The following is a 13,279-nucleotide window of genomic DNA, read 5'->3' as shown; positions in this document are numbered from 1 at the left end:
AACTGTGATCCAAGGCTGTTCTGCAGATGCTAAGCATCACAATTCAGTGTGTCCTGCTTTTAGAGACTCAAGAAACAGGCCATTTCAGTGGGCAAATTGTCCTGCTGGAGCCATACACAGAAGTTTGTATTTATAGCTTATGCTGTTTTAATAAGATAAACTATTCTAAATCCAATAACACTTCTTCTGGCAGCATAACTAGTTCCAGGATTTATCAGTAAATCAAATAACTTTATCCTGTTCATGCTATTAAATTGCATTACCCTGTTTTGTCCTCTAAATGATGCCATGTCAAGTAGCATATTTGTCTTGAAGGATTTTTCTGAGTTTGTTTCACAGAGGAATGTTGGTTAAAGATGGTTAAAGTATAGGAATAAAAACATGGTATTTGCCTTCACAATATAACTAACATAAATTGCTGAAGTGTTGTGAGTAGTACCACTTGATAATGCATTTCCCTGTAAACATCCAGTGCTTTTTCCCACTGCTTGACTTCAACTGCAAGCCATGTTATCTAACACAGAAAAACCAATAGCAGTAGAAATATAAGCAGAGAAGTAGATCTTACCTTCCAAGTTCCGGACTGCAGAATCCGGGACCGGCAGCCATTTGACACCGGAAGTTGCGTCGATGTAACTTCCGGTGTTGCTTTGCCCTTCTATGGGCACCCAAAATGGCTGCCGCCGGCTTCGAAAATCGCTTGTGCGCATGTCAGGAAGTGCTCCGACGCAACTTCCGGTGACGCTCCGCCCATCTATGGGCACCAAAATGGCCACCGCCAACACCGGAAGTGACGTCTATGCACTTCCGGGCATGCGTACATGCGGCTTTTGAAGCTGGCGGCGGCCATTCTTGGTGCCCATAGAAGGGCAAATCGGAAAGAAAAAAAATGGCCGCCGGCAGGAAAAAATAACGGAGAAAAACGGGAGACGAAGTGATACGGGGGACCACCGGGAAAAGGTAAGTAAAAAAGGGGTTTTCCCGGGGAAAACGGGAGACTTGGCAGCTATGGAAGTAGATAGGATGATTCAATACCATCAAACGAAATAATTTTCTGTGCTGATGAAAATGAATAACACATAGATGATGACCAAGATGGAAATGATGGAAGTTATGAATTGACATTAGAAAAACCAAGTACACCTTCCACGTCTAATAAAAATACAGAGTACAACACATTAGAAATGCATAATGTTGGTATGCAGAGCATCAGATATGGCATTGGCCTGCTTGCCACAGCTTGCCTTCATGGATGCCAGCTTGATCACTGAAGAAAAGAGACTTGCAGTCAAGAGGGCCTAAGAAAAAGTTATAAAATCCCTGGCTTAGGAATTTGAAGTTCTTTGTTAGATGGGTGAATTTCACTGCATTTTCTTTGCTGACCATGAAGATACAACTAAAGTTACGGTATGCTGAAAGCAGAGAATTCAGATCAGCAGTTGTTCCCAGCATCATCATCGAGCAACATATTCTTTCAAGCCAAATTACAGCAGTGGGGAGGGGATGCTGCAGGTGGCAGGGAAGGCCTCTATGGGTGCTTGCATGCAAAGCACTATAGGCAAGTGTTATGCTTTCTTTCTAGTTTAGAATTGAGCTCTTGAGAATTCAACCAGTTTTCAAGTTCATGTATTCAAACCTTTTAAAACATAGGGTATGCCTTTCACTTTCACTTTTAGTATGTTGGTGTGCTGAGACTAAAAAAACCCAAAAAAACTAACTGTCTACCACCTTTCTTGCACCCAACCTTCTCATCATGGTGAGACACAATATCATTATATTGTATAACAAAATAACATAGGTGCCAAGTTCTAGATTGAAAAATCTAGGATCAGCAGCGCTGCGGCACTGGAAGTTGCTTCTACGCACTTCCGGACATGCATAGAAGCGACTTCTGGTGCTGCGGACATTTTGGAAATGGGCACAGCGGCATCGGAAGTCGCTTCTATGCATGTCTGGAAGTGCGTAGAAGTGACTTCCAGTGCCAGCGCAGCACCAGAAGAACATGGCCGCCGGCAGGAGCTCCGTAATCCGGGGGAATACGGGGTATTTTGCCATTCGGGACACCTGCGGGAAACAGTAAGAAAATACAGGGGTTTCCAAGGGAGAACAGGGTACTTGGCAGCTATGGAATAAGAGCATCTTATAGACACGGCCTGGAGGATAATAGAACCGAGGCACAGAATCCAAAATGTATTATTGGAGGAATATGGAGTGTGGAGAAATATAGCATGCTTGCAGGGGGCTGTGGGAACAAAAGGTTGGTGTTTAGGTAGTGTAGCAGGATAGGAAAGAAACCCAAATAGTGCTCTTAATTCAGGAATTATAGTTTTATTCAAGCTATTCTGTTTCAATCATAAGCTTTCTACAAAATGAAGTATTTTATTTATAGGCTGATAATTTGATTTGCAGGCCTGTTGACAAGAAATTTAGTTTCACAAATGCAGACAACTAGACCATAGCACACAAGTGTGTATCAGATTTTCCGTGCTATAGAATAGGACACTAAAGCAAATTTAAAAATCCAGTTACTGTAAGGAATTTGATTTTCCCTTCATAATAAGTGCAACTCTGTTGTAGTTTGTTAGTGTAGACTGAGACCCATGAAAGTTATTAGGATCTTTGTCTGCTTTATAAATATTTCTTGATAGAGCAGCAAAAAAAGCTTATCATTAATTACAATGCTGACTCTTTTCAGGTAATATTCAAGGAGCAACAATTGTCGATGCCTTGGATACACTGTACATCATGGAAATGAAAGATGAATTTAAAGAAGCTAAAGAATGGGTAGAGAAAAATCTAGATTTCAATGTGGTGAGTATTGTGTTTTTTCCCCTACTGCTTCACATAGCAACAACCCTGACTTGAAGAATGTTCAGAGATACTGTTTTTTAGCAGTCCTCAGAAGAGAATCACAGTACTGTAGAGATGGAGGGGACCACTAGGGTCATCTAGTCCAGCCCCTTGCAGTGCAGGAATCTTTTGCCCAACATGGGTTTCAAACCCAGAACAGGCCTAGGCAAGTTTCATTCTAAGCAAGTTACTTATCTCACCTGTAATGGTGTTGTTGCGGCTACTGTTGAGTAAAGACGCCCAAGTCCGCTCTGTCTTTAAGAGTTTTATAGTGCATAGTATTTACAGTGCTGAAATAGCAGAAAACATGACATCCCAGTCACTCACAGAATCCGGGAGTGGGCGTTCCCGGCTACAAGACCAGCATAAGAGTTTGGGCACCCCGAAACGCCTCCTTCCAACCTTAAGTTTGGTGGCGTGCCTTAATTCGGGTGCCAGAAGGGGCTGCCTGCTCCCCTCCACCTCTTGGTCCTGGCGGCGCAAGGGCTCTCCAACATCGCTGAGCCCTGACACCTCCGTCCTGCTCACTTCCTGATTCCCCTCACCTGACCCCCTGCTGCTGCTCTCACCGGGCGAAATGCTGGTCCAGCAAGAGGGGAGGAGGCTCCCTGTAGGAAGGCCCCCTGACACCACCTTTATGACAGTTCTTTTTCTCTTCAACTGAGACAGAGCTTTAAACTTTAAATCTTTAGCTACCGTAATTAACACAATTCAAATGGGACTTCCAGTATGTCATTTTGCTTTACTACCTATTTAAAATGTAAAATTCTTTAGTAAGAATCTTTTTAAAAGGTAATTGTGGGTGGTGTATATTATAAAATAAAATTTAAATGCTAGTTAAACTGTGTTCTTACTTAGAAAACATACATTAGGTAGACAGTTACTTTAAAAGACCTTCATAACTACTACTGTCCCAAGAGCTGCAAACCCGGGTGTCATATTTCTGTTGTAATTGTGTTTTCCCACCCCATGGGGCTGTTCTAGAGAGGATCTGAATGTAAAGCTAGAATGTGAACAATATTTTGTTAGACCAAGGCAGCAATTAATGATTTGCCTCCTATTCTTAAAGCTGAAAAGAGACTGTATCACCTCAATTTTTCTCAGCATATAGCAATTAAAATTTCAGGAAATCCCATTCTAACACAAAATTATAAGCAGCAGCACCTTTCCATTTATCTATTTCCTGCATAATGTCTCACTGAAAGAAAAATCTTTCTGCCAAGATATTGTTTGTCAGGTCACTGTGGAATTGGTATTTATAATCAACTCGATGTTTCCCAGAAGTCTTTATGTATTTAAATCTAGCGTTTGCTGCATATTGTGATGATGTGACCAAAGGAATATCTAACCAAATAGATTTTTAGTTTTAATCCTCCATAATAAATGAGATTTAATTAAATTAATTCACAAACAGTGGCATGCCTATGTTATAAATAAGGATCAACTAGTTAATAAACAGGAACCAGAGGGTAGCTAAAATGGAATAAAGTCATAAAAATTGAGTGCTGCAATGTTCTGTATTAAGACTAACAGCATTTGGTGTGAAAACTGGAGACAAGGATGATTGGTGAGATAGCAAAACTTGTGGAAGACAGTATTAAGGATAGAGAATTCCAAGCAGACCATGAAGAGCTCCAAAAGCAGTACCAGGGAAAATGCAGTTCTGCGCAAAAATAAAGTGATGCAGCTTGGGACATAGAATTCTAACTTTGTGATAAACTTTAAATTTATTATTTCTTTTTTATGTAAAGTCACTTTGAGTAGCCTGCAGAAACAAAAAAGCATGTAATAAATGTAATTAATAATAATGATAATAAATTGGCTTAATCAAAGAAAGAAACTTCCAATGAACAACAAAAAAGACAAATGGGTGGAGCAATCCAATGATTAAGGGCAGGCTTCCTCAAACTCGGCCCTCCAGATGTTTTTGGGTTACAACTCCCATGATCCCTAGCTAGCAGGACCCAGTGGTCAGGGATGATGGGAATTGTAGTCTCAAAACATCTGGAGGGCCGAGGTTGAGGAAGCCTTATTAAGGGAGATGAAGAATGTGTGGTGGCAGAGCTGCCAAATTCTGAACATAGAGTTCTGCAGAAGGTAGAGAGGAAATAAGTTCACTACTGAATTATCTGATTTTAAAAGAACAAAGGTGATCTTAGTATAGCATAAACGGACCTTACAGCTGGTAGTTTGCCAACATCTGGGCAACTATTCAATCAGGGGGCCATATACCAAAAGTCTGACCCTGGTAATAGCCAGTGCTGATTTGACTGGAGTTGAAAATCCACATCTGACCCAGCAATTTTTAGAAAAGGCTTGCTCTGCATATTCAGAATTCTGGGTCCTTTTACACATATATACAATATCCCCCCATTTTCTCCATTTGGAGTCCTCAAAAATAGGGGGCATCTTATACATGGGGGCGTGTTATACATGGAAGGATACAGTACATTATTTCTCTTTCCTGACCTTTATGATATATTTGATATAGAAATAGGTTGCTGACAGACAATTAGTGTTAAAATCCATGATCCCTGTGTTACTTTTTTCATCTTCATCATCATATATGGCATACTGATTTTCAACTGCATTCATCAGATATTTTATTTCTTACATTTACACATGATATATCTTTATAGTTTTCTGAAGCTTGTGCGAGGGGCGAGAATATTTTAAGTGCCCCCCACCATCTTTGATTTGAGACTTCATTCATTATCTGCTCATAGGGAAATCTGATACAGGCTTGCATAAGACTCCTCATTGTCTTCTCCCCCACATTCCCATTCAAATGCAGACTGGTTTCCTAGAAGTTAAGTAAAGCCTCTTCAGCTTCTCTTCAAATCTCTCTCATCCACATGTTTTCCCAGGGTGATGCTAGCTTGCCATAATGAGCTTAAGGATAGCTCTCCTTTTAAATACAGAGCTTTCATGTCTACGCTGACTACAATCTCTTGCTTCATTTGTTCCACGTGGCTCAGTGGATTGTGTAACGTACTCTAGAAATGCTATGGTTTGTACAGTTGTTAGCTTCAGCAAATCTGCAAGGTTTATTTAGGGATATAATTTAAAATGATAGTATCCTTAGATTGTGTGAGAGAAAGTTGAGTAATTAAATATATGATAAAAAGTTTTTGTGATATCTTTTCTCTCCACATTTAAAACAAAATTTATCTTGTTATGGAATTAATATACTAATAAAGAGAGATGTAGCTATATGCAAAGTTTTTGCCTTGTTATAAAAATATTGGCATAAGCTAGGCAGTAATTAATGGCCCAACTAGATGTTAAGCACAGGCTGTTGTTTTTAAGTGCTTAATTTGCTTTCTGGATGAAAATCAGTCCCACAGAGTACTAAACAGAAGAATAGCCTACAGCTGCCAGTTCTCCACCAAGAAGTTATTCCTGTGGCTCTTTCTGCTCCTGGCAGTGCTGTTTATAGCAGACAGTATATTCAGGGGCAAGTAGGAGATGGGAGAATTTGGATGAGAAACCACTGCAGAGTCCCAGTCAAGATCAGGATCATGTTCTGAATTGAGGCTCCATGTTTTCCCCAAATAATACTTAAAATAAAAAAAGTGTGTGAATAGTGTAACAAATAATGCATAATGGATTAAATGGTGTAAAATGGTGTAACTATTTGCAACAAAGAAATGGGCATAAAGAATCCAGGAAGAACTATCTTCCCTTGAAAGTCATAATAACAACATCCTGAAAATTTGTTTGTTCCATATAGGTATGATTCACAAAGAGCTTTTGCCAATATTCCTATTATTAGGGGGTTTTAAAGCAAACAAAAAAACATAGTGCTGTGGACATGGAAAGGGTGTGAAGTTCAAATGATTTTAGTAAAGGTAAAGGGACCCCTGACAGTTAGGTCCAGTCGTGACCGACTCATCTCGCATTATTGGCCGAGGGAGCCAGCATACAGCTTCCAGGTCATGTGGCCAGCATGACAAAGCCGCTTCTGGCGAACCAGAGCAGCGCACGGAAACACCATTTACCTTCCTGCTGTAGCGGTACCAATTTATCTACTAGCACTTTGAGGTGCTTTCGAACTGCTAGGTTGGCAGGAGCTGCAACCGAGCACCGGGAGCTCACCCTGTTGCGCCGACCTTCTGATCAGCAAACTCTCTAGGCTCTGTGGTTTAGACCACAGCGCCACCTGCGTCCCAAATGATTTTAGTAGTCTGCTAAACTCTTCCTTAGGTGAAATATTTCCTTCATTGTGGAAACAAATACATTTTCTTAGAATTTAAATGATGTTTCTGTCTTTGTGAAGCATTGTTTTATTTCTGCTTCTGAATATAAACTTATTCATACTGCATTTTGAAGCTTAAAACTGGCGTAAACACTGTATGCAAATTGGGCAAGAATGATGCTTAAATCTTTGGATAGCTTATCCTCCTGGAGGCAAAGAGTTCGTAGTGACTTCACTGTCTGTGATATGGAGCCATGTTTGTGAAAAATCATGGATACAGCTTGTGGTTAGTGAGGAGAGAACCTTGCCGTGAGCTTGGGTTCAAACAACGTGCTCAGCCAAACCTTGACTTAGCTCAGTGCAGCACAGGAGTAAAAAGCACCAGGAGGAGCAAAGCAGCTGCAAGCTCCTTTCAAGGTGCCTGCCAAAATTTGGCTTACCATGTCATGCAAACAAGACCCTAGAAATAACTGGATACTACTGCAGACATTGTATTTCCTTTTCATGTTGAAAATTCACTATACTTTTAAAATGTATTTGTATTCATAGAATGCAGAAGTTTCCGTTTTTGAAGTGAACATTCGCTTTGTTGGTGGGCTGCTTTCAGCATACTACCTTTCTGGAGAAGAGGTAAGATTATTTATGGTCTTCAAGTAGCTCTATAATACTGAGTAACAGGTTAAAGTCCAAAGTTTGGCTTAGGGGACCCGAAGTTAGCCAACAACACACCAGGGACCGGCTAATTGGGGAAATGCTGCCAGCACATAACTCTAGTGCTCAAAAGCTTGCACTACCTCCTCATACACTACCAGTCCAGCTTCAAAGCCCTTAACAACTTGGGTCCGGGATGCCTCAAGAATGGGAAGACCTAATCACTGAGCTCTTCAAGAGAGTCCTAGAATCATAGAGTTGGAAGGGACCAAAGGGTCATCTAGTCCAACCCCTCAATGCAGGAACCTCAGCTAAAGCATCCATGATAGATGGCCATCCAACTTCTGCTTAAAAACCTCCAAGGAAGGAGAGTCCATCATCTCTTGTGGGAGTCTGTTCCACTCCCAGACTCTCACTCCCAAAGTTCCTGTAAACTACCCTGTATGTACATACTCCAAATGAGGAGTTCATCCCCCATAACAAGTGTGCAAATAATTATGAGAGTCTAGAAAGGAGGAGGTCCCCCTCCCCCCCCTTACATACACAGTAGTTGAAAAGACAAAAATGGGAATTGTTTTGCTTTTCTTTGAGAAGTCTTGGGATACTGTGCTTAGGGTGCCTTTACTTAAGTGTAGGGTAGCAGCAGGGTGGGGGGAGAGTGTGAGCTTGCGCTGTATCATGCTACGTAAAATCAGCACAGCTATTTTCCCCTGAGGGCAAAGAGTTCTATTTGCATAATTGGGCTTCTCCCTGGTCCACTCCCCACACTGTCCCCCACCTCCAAAATTTGCTCGGTGGGGACTTGGGAGAACTACTGGACAGCACACGATAGAGGGAGAGAGGAAATCTTCCCATGCAGCAGACGTAGTGTTCCGTTTCTCTGAATTGCCTTCCTGATGCCGTGCTGTAGACTCCGTCTTAATGTGGTAACACTTTCATTGACTATACACCATCAGGCAACTTTGTCTGATAGCCTCCACTTTTGTTGTTGTTTAGTCGTGTCCGACTTTTTGTGACCCCATGGACCAGAGCACGCCAGGCATTCCTGTCTTCCACTGCCTCCCACAGTTTGGTCAAACTCATGTTCGTAGCTTCGAGAACACTGTCCAACCATCTCATCCTCTGTCATCCCCTTCTCCTAGTGCCCTCAATCTTTCCCAACATCAGGGTCTTTTCCAGGGAGTCTTCTCTTCTCATGAGGTGGCCAAAGTATTGGAGCCTAAGCTTCAGGATCTGTCCTTCCAGTGAGCACTCAGGGCTGATTTCCTTAAGAATGGATAGGTTTGATCTTCTTGCAGTCCATGGGACTCTCAAGAGTCTCCTCCAGCACCATAATTCAAAAGCATCAATTCTTCGGCAATCAGCCTTCTTTATGGTCCAGCTCTCACTTCCATACATCATTTTCCATAAAGCTATGGAAAACCATAGCTTTAACTACCGTATACGGACCTCCACTTTACATCCCCAGTTTTCTGGTCCCACAGCAAGCTTTGCTTATGTTCCGTACATTACACCATTGTGTGGTTATCAGTATTATAGCCATATTTTATTAGGATTTCTGAGATTACGAAGTAATTTGACTTGTCCTAAATGTAATTTGGCTTATAAAAAGTGAGACCTTTTCATGTGTCTCCCTGAAAGAATAAATTACTTCAACCACTTAACGGATAAAACAGTAGGCAAATGACATTCCAATTAACTTTTAACACCTGCATACCAAATTGAATTGCTACTTAAAAGATGCAACAGTTCAGAGCATTGAATTTGGACATTATTTACTTACCGTACCAGCTTTTGGAAACTGAGGGAAATGCTAGGGGTGTATAAACCACAAGATTTGATTTGGACCCCACTTCATTGTTTTGGAAAAGAGCAAGATTTGATCACTTCTAAGTGGATGAATCCTGCCAAATTTCAGAAGGATAGCTGTAGCAGTTGTACAAGACAGCCTTTTCAGATTTCATATTGTGGTAACAAGGCTATCGGGTTGGGTCTATGGCCCCACCTAGTGGTTGAAAGGCAGGACAACATATTGGGATGTAGATCACTCCCAATATGCCTTCGACGAAAGCTGTACACATCCTTTCTGGCGCCTGTTACTGATTCTCCTCAGATGTTTCCTCTGCCTCTTTAAAGCTTATTTTTTCTAATTATTCTTTATATGAGTGGTGTGTGGCATGATGTGTTCTCCGGAGTGTTTTTTTTCTGTTTGGTTGCTATGATTGTGAGTTTGTTGTTGTTTTTTCCTCCTCAACTTTGTCTTTCACCAGTCACCATTTTGTTTGGTTTCCCAGCTTTAGTCCTGTCCACTAGCTTAACTGCTGGCTTGTTCCTTTCCTTTCCCACTTTTCCTTTTCCTGGTGTATGTGTGTGTGAATAATAATAATAATAATAATAATAATAATAATAATAATAATTTATTACTTATACCTCGCCCATCTGGCTGGGTCTCCCCAGTCACTCCAGGCGGCTTCCAACAGGAGATTAAAAATACATTCCCTAGTGTGTGTTCCCTTTCCCCCCTCCTTCTGTCTTCTACTGCTTTGGGAGAAGAGATTGAAGTGATTTGACAGACTTTGTGTCTCATTCCACTTTGGGGCATCACCATCGCCTGGGTATTCACCCATAATATAGCCTGTTAGATTAACCACACCTATATTCTTGGTGTGTGTGTTACATCTCAGCTGGCAGGCACTTTACTGTAGGGCAACAATTTTATTATGAAGATGTTGTACATTGTAGAGGTTTCTCTAGGAAAGTAACTTGCAAAATTTCAGGACATTGAGTGCAGCGGCTAGGGAGTTATGATGAATGAAAGAAACAGTTTCAGGCTTGTGTTGTGCTCAGTTGGCACCAAAAGTCACAGAAACTAAGCACAAACCTGATTTGATAGGAGTGGATATTTTTGGCATGTGGCACAAAGGCAGAAGGGCTTTAATGTTCAGTGTTTTCCAAGCAGTCACCACAGGCAGAGCACAAAGAATTGACAAAGCACAGAGCACAGAAGAGACAAAAACTAGGTGATGTATTCAGCATCCCTTCTCCCAAAGCACTGTGATTGGAGAGCCCTGGTAAAATGATGTCCTCTGATTAAAAGCTAAACCTGTCTGTCATAAAAGACTTCTCCCTCTCCCAGCTCTGGCATTTTTCTTCTATGACAAACTAGCGGAGAAATTTTTGGAGACTCAGTTTGCTGTGATTAAACATCTGAATTCCCACAGTGTTTTGTAGAGATACACTTCAGACAAACCTTTTTGAAGTGGCTCTGCTTTGGTTCTTGATTCAGGATTTGTCAATCGTTTGTGCAGTCCTAGATAAGTCAATTTTTGTGACACTGAACCTGCATTTTTGTTTCGTTGGAATAAATATGTTTTTCTGTTTGTCATGAATTGACCTTAGATCAGCCAAAGATTGCAGTCCCTAATGTTCTGAAGCCAACAAAACAAATATTGACCAATTTAGATGTAGAGTTTTGTTCTGCTAAGAGGTTAAAGGTTGATCAGGCAAAAGATTGTGTATATAACCAAGTAGGAAAAGTTACATGGCACTTTGTGGAACTTTCAGTGTCTCCTCCAGACTGCGGTTCTTTTCAAGTAATATGTAGATGGAATTTTATTTAAAGCAATGACTTTCATGTACATTGAGTTATCTGCAAATTCTGTGCCCTGTCTACATTTTGCATTTTTCTTCTCTGTGTTTTTACAGGGAATTTTAGTTATATTAAAAATAATAATCTTTGCTTAGGTTTATAATCCATTTGTGTCATTCAGATAGGTAAGGCGTCTGTTAGCAGAATGGGGAAGGAAGCAGTTTTCAGCTATTCCCCCCTTCATCAGCCCCTCTCTAAATTTACTCCGGATCGTCCTCCCAATCCTTCAGAGCAGATTTAGGGAGGCATGGCGGACTGCAGAGGGGGGGGGATTAGCAGAAAAGTGCTTCCTTCCCCATTATGCTAACATAAGTTTTACTGTTAGCTGAATTAAACTTTTTCCACTGGATTTTTTCTCCTCTTCTCATAAGATAACAAAACCTAATTAGCAAATTGCAATCATCATTGTTTGGTAATGTGAGCAAAAATCTGGACATATGAAATGTTTTCTGTTCCTAAATCTGCTTTGTGCCAATGTTATTCATCATTCTCCTTTCATCTTTAAGTGCTGGTGAACAGAGGCATAGGTTAGAGGCAAAGGATTCAACTGGGTGAACTGTCAGATCAACTCAGTTTAGTTACCAGCATTCTTGAAAAACCTACCTGTGCACATGAATGAAATTGGCAAGTCTTGTCTAGAATCAGTACCTTGATGTGGTGATAGACTGCCACTTGTCTATTGGATGGGTTTGAAGGATGGTCACTAGAGCACATGCATATAAATGTGTGAATCATTGGTGGTAAATCACATTAGCTTGATTTGGTTTGATTTTATGTTGTGTGCCTCCCAGGGATCACTATGTGAAGGGTGGTTTTATAAATCAGGGGAAGTAAATAATAAAATACAGGATTGTTCATACTGTCTGAATGAAGAGCAGAGTTGTATGTTGTACATAATTTTTATGGCTTGATGAAAAGAGGAAGAGTGAAATAATTTTTTTGTTGGAGTTATGGAATTTTTTATGTTCAATTTTTATTCAATTTTGTTTTTCATGTATGTAATCTGTTCTGGGGTCTACTAGTGAAGGGCAGTATACAAGTCTCATAAATGAATGGGTGGGTGTACAAGTAGAGCAATTTTAGAGATTTTCCAGGACCCTTTCCAAAAATGTTCAGCTTTCACTTAAAAATTAGAACAAAGCTTCTAACTCGTTTTGTTATGGGAAAGTGTCCGGGAAGTATTCCAAATCCTACTTAGCATGTGTTGGAGGATGGCTAATGTGGCTCTGGCCTGGGAGAGTTCCACAGCTCCAGGTGAATTAGATTTTATTGTTTCTTGATTTGTCTGACTATTGCTGATTTTGATTTTACAGGTATTTCGGAAGAAAGCAGTAGAACTAGGAGAGAAACTGCTTCCAGCCTTTAACACCCCGACAGGAATTCCTTGGGCATTGTTAAATATCAAAAGGTAAAAACAAGGAATAGCTTCTGTTTGCCCTTTTTTTATTGGGATGAACAATCAGGCAACAATTTTCTGTATTATCTTACCTTTTAGGCTCCTGGCTTGTGTGGATACATAACATGAGATGACACATAATTGCTCTCTCATTTTCTTCATTTATTGCAATTTGCAGACATGCTGCAAACTGAAACAACTTTTTTGCTCTCAGTTGGATAGAAGTCCAGTCTTCTCAAAGTCTACTCTGAATATTTGTAAGGAGGTAGTGAAGCTGTCCAAGTCACAGTATTCTAGGTTTAAAGTTAATATGCCTGAATTTCACATTGAGACTTTCTAAAATTGGTGTAACTTAATTATTTCAATTCCTTTCTTAATTTACTTCAACTGGCAAATGGTAAATTAATTAACTAGTGTATATTTTTTTATGCACACTCATGCTCTTATGTTGGTCATCTTTTTATTCTATCATACAATAGCAAATTGTTACAAAAGACAAAAAGGTGACCTGCATGAGAGTCAGCTATTGATGCAA

At 40.4% G+C, this 13,279-nt stretch overlaps 1 protein-coding gene across 1 annotated transcript in view; it reads left to right on the top strand.

Moving 5' to 3' along the window:
* MAN1A1 (mannosidase alpha class 1A member 1) overlaps nt 1-13,279 on the top strand; it is a 61,541-nt gene that overhangs the window by 22,648 nt on the left and 25,614 nt on the right. The window contains exons 3-5 of the mRNA XM_035109187.3: nt 2,696-2,811; nt 7,598-7,678; nt 12,662-12,756. Of these exons, the coding sequence (XP_034965078.2) occupies nt 2,696-2,811; nt 7,598-7,678; nt 12,662-12,756 (292 nt within the window). The remainder of the gene's footprint in view (nt 1-2,695; nt 2,812-7,597; nt 7,679-12,661; nt 12,757-13,279) is intronic.

The sequence above is a fragment of the Zootoca vivipara genome, chromosome 3 (genome assembly GCF_965207765.1).
Source record: "Zootoca vivipara chromosome 3, rZooViv2.hap1.1, whole genome shotgun sequence".
Taxonomy (NCBI): Eukaryota; Metazoa; Chordata; class Lepidosauria; order Squamata; family Lacertidae; genus Zootoca; species Zootoca vivipara.
The sequence above is the reverse complement of the archived record's forward strand: the minus strand, read 5'-3'. Positions and strand labels throughout refer to the sequence as shown.